Below are 12,316 nucleotides of genomic sequence, written 5' to 3' on the forward strand. Positions count from 1 at the left end.
TGAGTCCAAGTGTGTGTGAGATATATTATTCTGCAGTTAATGAAAATATTGCCATCCCCCGCATACAGTCCTGAACTCTATCACTTTAAAACATATTTTAGAAACGATTGCATATATATCCATACAGTAGATTACATTTTTTGTTGATTGTGTAAAATACCATCCCTGATTCATTTAGCTTCCTTCGTGATGAGCATTGAAGTTTCTTTCCTTTTGTCAACATGGAAAGGACTCCTATGCTTGTCTTTGTGCCTGTGAGTGAGATTGCTTGCAACAAATGAAATCAACAGACCTATGTCTATGTGACATTGAAATATCATCAATGGTGAAAATCACTCCCCAAGAGATTGCCTCTCCTTAGACAATTACCAAAAATGCAGTTGTTAACAGGGTTAGTTGTTTCCCACATCACTTTCTGCATTGTTTGTTAAAAGACATTTATTAAAAAAAAAGGTCAATTTGTTAATCTAATAGGTGAAATGATATATAATTGGAATTTAAATTTCAATGTATTTTTCCGTGAATGAAATTGGGTATCTTTTGACGTTTTAAAAAATACTTTATTTGAGAGAAATAGTGAGTGACAAAAAGAGAAAGAAATAGCATGAGCAGGGGGAGAGGGAAAAGCAGACTCCCAGCTGAGCAGGAAGCCTAACTTGGGACTCAACCTCAGGATCCTAAGATCATGACCTGAGCTGAAGGCAGATGCTTAACTGACTGAGCCATCCAGGTGCCCCAACATTATTTTAATAAGAAAAATTTCTTTTGAAATCAGTTCTTTTGTCCTTTATCAATTATACTGTGTGTGTGTGTGTGTGTGTGTGTGTGTGTTTTAATAACCTATCTATTTAGAGAGAGTATGAATGAAGGAAGGGGCAGAGAGAGAAAATCTTACAGGTCCCATGCTTCTCATGGAACCTGACCTGAGGCTCAATCTCACAACCCTAAGATCATGTCCCAAGTGAAAACTGAGAATCAGATGCTTAGCTGACTGACCCATTCAGGCATCCTATGCATTGTAGGGGTTTTGTTGTTGTTTTAAAGATTTTTTTTTTGAAAGAGAGAGATAGCAAAAGACAGTAGATCTGCGCTGGGGAAGAGAGGCAGAAGCACGCTCTACTCTGAGCAAGGAGCAAGATGGTGCTCAATCCCAGGACCCCTGTATCATGACCTGAGCCAAAGGCAGATGCTTAAATGACTGAGCCATCCAGGTTCCCCCAGTGCAGTTGATTTTAAAGACCGATCTCTGAAATCCATTTATATTTGAAAAAATTATGCATCTGTCTGGAGTACATGTTGTAAATAAATGACTTGGCCTTTATGCATTTAAGTATGCTACTAATGGAAATTATATGTGATGAGGACAGAAAAGGACTTTTCTACTGTTTTATATATATAAATAAATGTTAGTTCCCTTCCTGTATCTGTCTTCTCTTACTGAACTTAGAGTATGCGACACTCAAGAATATAGATTCCAAGAATTCTATTGAAAAGTTCCAGCTATGACTTGTGACCTCCTTAGCTCATTTTTAGACCCCTGGTGTTTGAAATACATAAAACTTGAAAGAATATTTTGATTTAGGCCAAAATTTCTCCATTTATCCTTTATTTACAATCAGTCTCTCCTTCTGTTCTTAAGAAAGTATGCTGAAAGACTGATGAAAATACTGAACAAGGTGAAGAATTTAACTTTGGACAACACGGTGCAATTTACAGAGCACAAAGTTTTATGATAGAAGCTGAATTTAGAACTGCAATCAACTAGAAATTATGGAGAGTTAAAGTAACAGGAAATACAAATAAAATGTTAAAGTAACAATTCAAGGAAACAGATTAAAATAAAGTTCATGATAGAATGGAGTAATTGACTGAATGTTCACTGCAATAATTCTGGTTGTTTCTCTCTTGTCCTCTGTCTCACTCTCTCCCTCTTTTAGTTTTCTTAAGGAAAACACTATCAAATCTTTCTACATAATTCCTTGAATGTTTAGACTATTTACTATAAGATATTTTAAAGTGAACTGCCAGGATGAAGTAGTATGAAATTGCATTATGCAAAATATGCATGAGTTTTCCCCATTTTACATCATTCTACACTAATAGGTCCTTGCTGTAAATAAAGACATTCAGCTCAAAAAGATACTTTTTCATAGAAAATCCCCTAAATGAATGTTTATTATGCCTGAAGAATCAGGTACTCTTTCATTATTGATATATTTCATTGTTTCCAAAAGCAATGAAGTGAATAGTGTATAAATACCATGATTTCCACTTTATTCAGAAGAAAACAACACAGATGGTAAGGGATTACAGACTGGTAAGTGGTATTTCCATCATCAAGTTTATGCATCTGACCTCCAAGTGAATTATTCATTTCATATTTTTTTCTTTGCAGATTAATTATTTCTAACCTGCATTTTCTCTGCTTTGAATGAAATAATGCAACAAAATAACAGCGTTACTGAGTTCATACTGTTAGGATTGACTCAAGATCCTATGAAAAAGAAAATGGTATTTATAATATTCTTCATTTTATATATGGGAACTGTGGTAGGGAATTTGCTTATTATTGTGACCATCAGGTTTAGTCGGACACTTGGGACCCCCATGTACTATTTCTTATTTTATTTGTCTCTTGCGGATTCCTGCTTTTCAACTTCCACAGCCCCCAGACTAATTGTGGATTCACTCTCTGCAAAAAAAATCATAACTTACAATGAGTGTATGACTCAGGTCTTTGCACTACATTTCTTTGGTTGCATGGAGGTCTTTGTCCTCATCCTCATGGCCATTGATCGCTATGTGGCCATCTGTAAGCCCTTACGTTACCCAACCATCATGAGCCGGCAGGTCTGCACTATCATGATTGTTCTCGCATGGATAGGATCTTTTTTCCATTCTATAGCCGAGGTTGTCCCAGCCTTGAGATTGCCCTTCTGTGGACCCAATTTGATTGATCATTACTGCTGTGATTTGCAACCCTTGCTGAAACTTGCTTGCATGGACACTTATCTGATTAACCTAGAATGGGTGTCTAATAGCGGGGCCATTTGCACAGGCAGTTTTGTGATTCTGATGATCTCCTATATTGTCATCTTGCATTCACTGAGAAACTATAGTGCAGAAGGGAAGAAAAAAGCTCTCTCTACTTGCACTTCTCACATCATCGTAGTAATCATATTCTTTGGTCCGTGTATATTCACATACACACGCCCCCCAACCACTTACCCCATGGACAAGATGGTGGCTGTATTTTATACTATTGGGACACCTTTTCTCAACCCACTCATCTACACACTGAGAAATGCAGAAGTGAAAAATGCCATGAGAAAGCTATGGCGTGTCAAAATTACCTCAGAGAGCAGAAGATGAATTGAGGACTTTGGATGATTACTTAATCTGTACAGATATCAAATATAGTGTATATCCTGACTTTCCCAATGTACTCTAATATAATGCATCTTATTTCCTTACTTTTTTTCTGTACGTCTGCTCTGAAACTAGTAGATTCCGTCAGCCTGTTTTTTTCTTTCCAGAGAGCTCCATTCTGACATTGCTGATTGTGAAGTACTCCTCAAATCTCAGTCTACACTCTGGTTTGATAATAAGTGAGATATTTATATAATCACAACTGTTCAAAAATGAGCATCCATAAATAAAGAATAGCCTGTTCTCTATGACTTGCAATTCTCTCTATAGCACATTTCAAACGAGGTATCGGGCTTTCTCTTGAACACATTCAGAGCAAAGGAACTAATATTTTGTGTTAAGAAATTATTTTCATTTTATCATTAGTTTATCTTTGAAAAGTTCCATACTAGTTAACCAAAGGCCAAACGGTTTTACAAAATACTTTTTCTTACTGTTCTAAAATAATTTTTCTTATTGTTTCCTTTGACTATTAAGAAAACTGAGGCAAGGGATGCCTGGGTGGCTCATTGGTTGAGTGTCTGCCTTTGGCTCAGAGCATGATCCCAGTTTGAGGATCGAGTCCCACACCGGACTCCCTGCATAGAGCCTGCTTCTCCCTCTGCCTATGTTTCTGCCTCTCTCTGTGTCTCTCATGAATAAATAAATAAAATCTTTAAAAAAAAAAAGAAAACTGAAGGCATTATGTGTGGTATTTTTTAATGTAGCATTAAAAGGTCTTGGGATATTCAGCTAATTTTTATGATTGATATATAGGAGCTTCAACAAGAGAATTCTATTAACTCTAAGAGAGAATGAAGTAAAATGATGTATGTCATCAAGACTAAATATAAATTTAAAATAAACCATAGACAAATAAAATAAAATAAAATAAAATAAACCATAGACACAGCATATTTTCTGGTATTGAAGTACTGTAACCTAGATTGAAGGCAAAAAATGTATGTTATTGCACTTAAAGTTGGGTTGTACGAATTGAATAAAAGAAAGTACCAGGGACATTCAGAAATACTCACTTGACTTGTCTTTAGTTAATGCAGTTAGATATAACATACTTTTTGTTTGTTTGTTTTTTGATTTTTGTTTTTTTTTTTTTTTTTTATTGGTGTTCAATTTACTAACATACAGAATAACACCCAGTGCCCGTCACCCATTCACTCCCACCCCCCGCCCTCCTCCCCTTCTACCACCCCTAGTTCGTTTCCCAGAGTTAGCAGTCTTTACGTTCTGTCTCCCTTTCTGATATTTCCCACACATTTCTTCTCCCTTCCCTTATTTTCCCTTTCACTATTATTTATATTCCCCAAATGAATGAGAACATATAATGTTTGTCCTTCTCCGACTGACTTACTTCACTCAGCCCAGGAGGATATAACATACTTTTTAAAAAGTTTTTATTTATTTATTCATGAGAGACAGACAGAGAGAGAGAGAGAGAGAGAGAGGCAGAGACATAGGTAGAGGTAGAAGCAAACTCCATGCAGGAAGCCCGATGCAGGACTGGATCCCCGGATGCCGGGATGATTCCCTGAGCCAAAGGCAGACACTCAACTGCTGAGTCACCCAGGCATCTAGAGAACCTACTTTGGCAACAGGAAGCCACTTTCTTTCTTTTGTTTGTGCTTTCCTAGTAAAGGAGTAGAGTCTATTCACAAGTTAGAATTGCCAATAGAATGTTGATGCTCATAGTGAGCAGAGCAGATTAGTATCTATGCATTGAATATGTGCATGCCTGGGTTATATCATGAACTTTTAAAATTCATTGATTTCTGTGGGTACAAAAATACTAAATCAAAGGGATATGTGCATCCAAATGTTTACAGCAGCATTATCTACAATAGCCAATTTATGGAAACAGCCCAAGTATCCTTAGACTGATGAATGGATAAAGGTCTGGTATGTTTAATATATTCTGCTAAGCAAAACAATCTAGTCAGAGAAAGACAAATACCATGTGATTATACTCACGTGGAATTTTGGGAGAAAAATTATAGGGAAAAAGAGTGAGTGAGAAAGAGAGAGAGAGCAAACCAAGAAATAGACTCTTACTAGGAAAACAAATTGATGGTTAACAGAGGGAGGTGGGTGGTAGAACAAATTAAATAGGTGATGGGAATATTGGAGTGCACTTCTTGTTATGAGCTGGGTGTGGTATATAAGTGTTGAATCACTAAACTGTACAACTGTAAGCCATATAATACTACAGGTTAAGTAACTGGAATTTAAATTAAACTTTAAAAATAAAGTTCATTGATTTCAGTGTATTCAAGTATATCACATCCTTTGTGAGTGTTATAAGATGCCATTTCGTTTTTAATGCTGTTTCTCATTATTTACCTGGAAAACTTTTTCGATACAATATTTTCTGCTTGCCAAAGATTATTTTAAAATAAATTCATTTTAAAATGCAATGTTTTCAGTGTTCTCGCTACTTTTTTTCCTTTCTGGGATATTATGAAGCTTCGTGGCTGCACTAGTGTGCCGAAGTTGACATGTTAATGTACAAAAATTATGTATTTTTCTGTTATAAAGCTTTATTTTTTGATATACATATAATGTGAAAAAATCCCTACAATCTAAGTAATTGGGACACCTATATTCTCTATATAGTTACCATTGTGTGTGTTTCTGTGTGTAAGAAGATTTCATTTAAGATCTATCCATTTTGCAATTTCAAGTAAACGTTATGGTACTGTTAACTATAGTGACCACCCTATATATTATATCTCAAGAATTTATTCATTCTACATAACTGAAACTTTGCACCCTTGGGTCAATATCTCACCTTTTTACCCAATCCCTGGCCCCTAGTACTCATCATTCTACTCTTCTTTTTAAAGTCTGAATCATATATATCTCACATTTTCTATATTGATTCATCAGTCAAGGATGAGGTTGTTTCTACACCATGATATGGTGAATAATGTGAATACTGATGCAATGAACATAGAAATGCACAATCATGAACCTAGCTGTTCACAATCATGATTTCAGATCCTTTGGATATATACCCAATGGTAGAATTGATGGACGATAGTCCTACTATTAATTTTTTGAGGAACCTCTACACTCTTTTCCATAATGACTGCACCAATTTACAGACCCATCAGTAGTAGCACCGATCAGATCCCTTTTCTCCACATTCTCACCAACATTTCTGATCTCTTATCTTCTCTATGATAGTCATTCTAACAGATGTGAAGAGATAACTCATTATAACTTTGATTTGCCTTTCCCTGATGATGAGTTTTGCTGAGCACCTTTAGATGCACCTGTTAGCCATTTGTATGCCCTTGGAAAATGTCCATTCAGTCCCTCTGCCTGTTTATAAATCAGAGGAGATGAAGGAAATCTCCATAGTTTCAGCTCAATTGTCCCATGAACCCGAAACTGCTCTAAAAAATAGAGTCTACTATTTAAAAGGTGCTAAGAAAAAGATGTAATGGAATATTAGACAAAAACCATTTACTCAATTAGCTCAAAAGTATATAGAAAAGAAATAAAAATAGGTTATAAAGGGGGAAAAGTAAACTACAATAAAATGAACTCCCCCCCCCCAAATTTAACAATTACATTAAATGCAAATACACTACACTTGAAAGACAGAAGTTGTTAGGATAGACAGAATAATCTTCAGCTAAGTAATGGATTAATGATATACATGTTAGTGTAATAAATCCCTGAACAAAGAGACCATGCACGATGAGTAAATGGTGTGATTCAATGTACATGAAGTTATAGAATAGGCAACACTACAACAGAGTGATACAAATCAAGACGATAGTTGCCTCAAAGGAATTTTCTGAACGGGGGCATGACAGAACTTTCTGGGTTAATGACAATATTCTAATCTTGAATTTGTTAATGGCTATGTGAGTATATACATTTATCAAAACTCATCAATTCATATAATTAAAAGACTGCATTTCATTGTATGTAAATTTTTTCTCAGAATAAGAGGTATGTTACCAAAAAGAAAGCTTACCAATATCTCTAAGTTCCCCCCACAAATGCATATCAAATATAGTGATCATTTCCAGAGAAAAGAAAACAGAACAGTAACTCTCATTAAGTATTTCATTCCCATGAATGGAAGATGTATGAATATTTTATTGGAAACAATTACACAATACGGACTTTGAATAGCTGCATTAGACTTCACCAAAATGAAAAAAATTTTTTTAAAGATTTATTTATTTATTTATTTATTTATTTATTTATTTATTTATTTATTCATGAGGGACACACACACACACACAGAGAGGCAGAGACACAGACAGAGGGAGATGCAGGCTCCATGCAGGGAGCCTGATGTGGGACTCGATCCCGGGACTCCAGGATCACGCCCTGGGCTGAAGGCGGCGCTAAACTGCTGAGCCACCTGGGCTTCCCCCAATGAAAATCTTTTGTACTGAAAATTATGTCATCAACAAAGTGAAAAGCCAACCCACAGATTGGGAGAAAATACTTGCTAATCATGTCTCAAATGAGGAACTTGTTTTCAGACTATATAAAGAACTCCTACCACTTAATAACCCAAATTAAAACTTGGCAAAATATCTGAATAAGTCAATCAGAGAAGATCAAACATTATATGGTCTCAATCATTTGGGGAATATAAAATATAGTGAAAGGGAATAAAGGGGAAAGGAGAAAAAATGAGTGGGAAATACCAAAAAGGGAGACAGAACATGAGAGACTCCTAACTCTGGGAAACGAACTAGGGGTGGTGGAAGGGGAGGTGGGCTGGGGGGTGGGGGTGACTGGGTGACGGTCACTGAGGGGGGGCACTTGATGGGATGAGCACTGGGTGTTATTCTATATGTTGGCAAATTGAACACCAATAAAAAATAAATTTATAAAATTAAAAAAATATCTGAATAAACATAACTCCACAAGAATATATAAATGGCCAAAAGAATATGAAAAGATGTTTAATACCATTAAGTAGTAGGAAATACAAACCTCGGCCATAATGAGATATCACTTTACATCTGCTAGAATGTCTAGAATCAAAAAAGGCAGACATTAACAAGTTTTAGTGAAGAGGTAGAGAAAGTAGAGTTCTCATAAATTATTGGTGGCAATGTAAAATAGTGCAACCATTTTGGAAAGCAATGTGGCAGCTCCTCAAAATGTTAAACATAATTATAATGACCTAGCAATTCTACTCTTAGGCATCTACCTAAGAGAAATTAAATATATATGCACACAAAAAGTTGTACACCAATGTTCACAGCAACATTATTCATAATGGCTAAAATGGGGAAACAATCTACTTGTCAATCAACTAGTGAATGGGTAACTTATATATTCATATAAGGGAATTTTATTCATCAACAAAAAGGAAAGAAATACTGATAACTTGCCACAACTTGCATTTATGCTAAGAACATTACAGTAAATTAAGAAACAGGTTACAAAAAGTAACATATTGTATAATATCTTTTATACTAAAAGTCTAGAAAAGGGCAGCCTGGATGGCTCAGCAGTTTAGCGCCGCCTTCAGCCCAGGATGTGATCCTGGAGACCCCAGATAGAGTCCCACATGAGGCTCCTTGCAGGGAACCTGCTTCTCCTTCTGCCTGTATCTCTGCCTTCTCTCTCTCTCTCTCTCTCTCTCTCTCTGTCTTTCATGAATAAATAAATAAAATCTTTTAAAAATATACTGAAAGAAAGTAGATTATGGAGTGCCTGGGTGGCTCAGTTGGTTAAGCAAGGGATTCTTGATTTTGGCTCAGGTCAGGATTTCAGGGTCATGGCATCAAGACTCAAGTCAAGCTCTGTGCTCAACATGGAATCTGCTTGAGATTGCCTCTCTCCCTCTGCCCCTCCCTAACCTCCATGCTGCAGTTCCCCACCCACTTCCTTATCCCTGGTTTTCAGGTACACTCACCCTCTCTCTCTCAAAAAAGAAAAAAAAAAGGAATACAGAAAAGAAGAAAGAAAGAAAAAGAAAGAAGAAAGAAAGAAAGAAAGAGTCCCTGCTCAGTGGGATACAGAAAGAAAGAGAAGAAAGAAAGAAGAAAGAAGAAAGAAAGAATGAAAGAAAGAAAGAAAGAAAGAAAGAAAGAAAGAAAGAAAGAAAAGAAAGAAAGAAAGAAACTCGATTGGTATTTACCTAGGACTGCCTGTGATGATGATGGAGAGGAATAAGTCACTATGAATAGGCATGGAATTTCTTTTAGGGTGGCAAAATGTTGTGAAAGTAGATAGTCTTGATTGTTTCATAGGCTTCTATACTAAATACCATTAAATCATATACTTTAAATGAGCGAATTGTTTAGTATGTGGATTATTTCTCAATAAAGCTATTAAAAACAAAAACATTAAATATAATGATTATTTGCACAGAATAAATGGCCATACAGTAACTTTTATCAAAAAATTATTTCCCATGAATAAAAGTATGTTAATATTGAATTAAAAATTAGTGTATATCAGTGACTTCGGATTACTACTATGATTAAAATACAGCATAATGTATATAGCTAATAACACTATAATATTTATTTGAAAATTGCAAAGAGTAGATCCAAAAGTTTCATCATAAGAAAAAATTATAATCGTGTGGTGATGGTTGCTATCTAGATTTATTGTGATGATAATTTTGAAATATATACAGTATCAAATCATTTGGTTGTATACCTGAAACCACTAATAATGTTATATGCTAATTATATTTCAATGAAAAAATGTGGAATCTATCTCTCCATGCTTTCATCTGGGCTAATGTCTTGACACATGTCACATGTAAACTCTTCCCAAAGGAAAAGAGGGTGGTAAAAGTCATGTTGTATAATCCCTAAAAGTTGGTGTGAGAGGCATTAAAGCTTTTCCTTTTGTGAAACAACCAATGCCCTGCAACAACTGTGGTTTGGTATAGCCCAATCTACACCCGTGAAATGAATGAGAACTGACATACCTGTGTCAATTGCCAGATGTCTGAATGAGGCCATCTTGGACCATGTACTCCATTCATTCCACAGAGAGTATCTCCAGGTGAAACCAGAACACGGATCACCCAGCTGAATCCAGCCACATTGTAGAATCATAATAAAATATTGTATTTATTTAAAGACTTTAAATTTTGGTTTTGCAACTTAAAACTACTAATTCAGGGGGCTGGAGGTACCTGGGTGGCTCAGTCTGTTAAGCATCTACCTTCAGCTCAGATCATGGTTTCAGGGTCCTAGGATCTAGCTCTGCCTAGAGCTCCCTGCTCAGTGGGCAGTCTGCTACTCCCACTCTCTCTCCCTCTGTGCTCTGTCTCAAATAATTAAATAAATAATCTTAAAATAAATGAAAAAATAAAACTATTAATTTGGATATTATATTTTGTGATTGTTAGCCACTAATTTTTGCTTAGTGCTATTTCCCAGTATGTAACAATAGATATCTTACACACCTACTAAGTTCACACAAGGCAGAAAGCAGAAGATAAACACTGTGAAGTTTCAGGGGGCTGTCACATGGGTAGAGTTCTTAAAGTTCTGTGGCCTGAGGAATTCCACAATAAAAAAAAGAAGTGTTTTCTATTCACATCTCCTACCAGTTGGAAAGTGACACACTATTTTATGGGTCCAGGGTCATGGCCAGATAGCAGTGCAAATGGCCCACTGTGTGGTGAACTTTGGCCAGTGGGAAGGGAAAGACAATGGCTACATTATCCCAGATTTCTGGCTAAAGAAAAAGAATATATAGTCTCTCTTAAAAGGACTAGTGAGGTCAAGAAATTATCTGTGAAAGTGGTGAAACTACCCTTACACTGCATAGGAAGCATTTAAGTTTCCTCTAAGAGTACAAACATGTAAGGGTCCGGCATTTGGGATATTATATGAAAAAGGGGGGATCTCTGGGTGGCGCAGCGGGTTAGCGCCTGCCTTTGGCCCAGGGAGCGATCTTGGAGCCCCGGGATCGAGTCCCACGTCGGGCTCCCGGTGCATGGAGCCTGCTTCTCCCTCTGCCTGTGTCTCTGCCTCTCTCTCTCTCTCTCTCTCTCTCTGTGACTATCATAAATAAATAAAAATTAAAAAAAAAAAAGAAAAAGGAAGAGGAGGTTTGATTAGAGTAGGAAGAGAAAAGAAAGAAAAGAAAGAATGAGGACAAAGGAAAGATCAGGAATGGGAGAAGAATAAGAAAGAATATTAGTGGTCAAGAGTCAATTTTAATGACTTATACTCAAAAAAGTAGAAGAATGAAAGCCTGCAGTACAATTTGCTCCAAGTATAGGGGGCGGGGCAGGATGGTGGAGGAGTAGGGGCCCCAACTCACCTGTCCCCACCAACTTACCTAGATAATTTTCAAATCATCCTGAAAACCCACGAATTCGACCTGAGATTTAAAGAGAGAACAGCCTGAATGCTACAGAGAGGAGTTTTCGCTTCTACCAAGGAAGGAACGTGTGGAAATTAAAAAAAAAAAAAAAAAAAAAAAAAGAATCAAGTGGGAGAGGGGCCCCACAAGGAGTCAGACTAAGAGGGCGGCAAGAGCCTCCGGGGCAGGAAAGCCCAGGCCCAGAGAAGCAGGAACTTTAAAAACCCACACCGGATTCTTCCTGGACAGAAAGAAGCTCAGCAGGGAAACCAGGCAGGATCGCAGGAGGGGCAGTGGAGCCCCCAGGTCCCCGGGGTCACTAGCAGAGGAGGTGAGCCCTGGGGGAGAGCCCGCAGCACGCCCCAGCCCAAGCGGTTAAGGGCTGGAGCGCGACCGGGAGCGGCTCGGAGGCGGCTCCACCCGCGGAGGAGGCTGTGCACCCCGGGAGCGCAATTCCAGCAGCACAGGCCCTGGATCCCAGGGCGCCGAGGGACACAGCCCAGAATCCTGCGCTCCCCCGGGACAGGCAGAGGTAGGGAGGGCCCAGGACAGCGAGGGCTCTCCTGCTGCA

At 37.4% G+C, this 12,316-nt stretch overlaps 1 protein-coding gene across 1 annotated transcript; it reads left to right on the forward strand.

The window, feature by feature from the left end:
- The first annotated feature begins 2,439 nt into the window (after window positions 1-2,439).
- On the forward strand, window positions 2,440-3,372 carry OR4C11H (olfactory receptor family 4 subfamily C member 11H). The gene is given in 1 exon segment (NM_001389041.1): window positions 2,440-3,372. A coding segment is annotated over 1 exon segment (933 nt).
- The last annotated feature ends 8,944 nt before the right edge of the window (window positions 3,373-12,316 follow it).

The sequence above is a fragment of the Canis lupus genome, chromosome 18 (genome assembly GCF_011100685.1).
Source record: "Canis lupus familiaris isolate Mischka breed German Shepherd chromosome 18, alternate assembly UU_Cfam_GSD_1.0, whole genome shotgun sequence".
In the NCBI taxonomy this organism is placed as follows: Eukaryota; Metazoa; Chordata; class Mammalia; order Carnivora; family Canidae; genus Canis; species Canis lupus.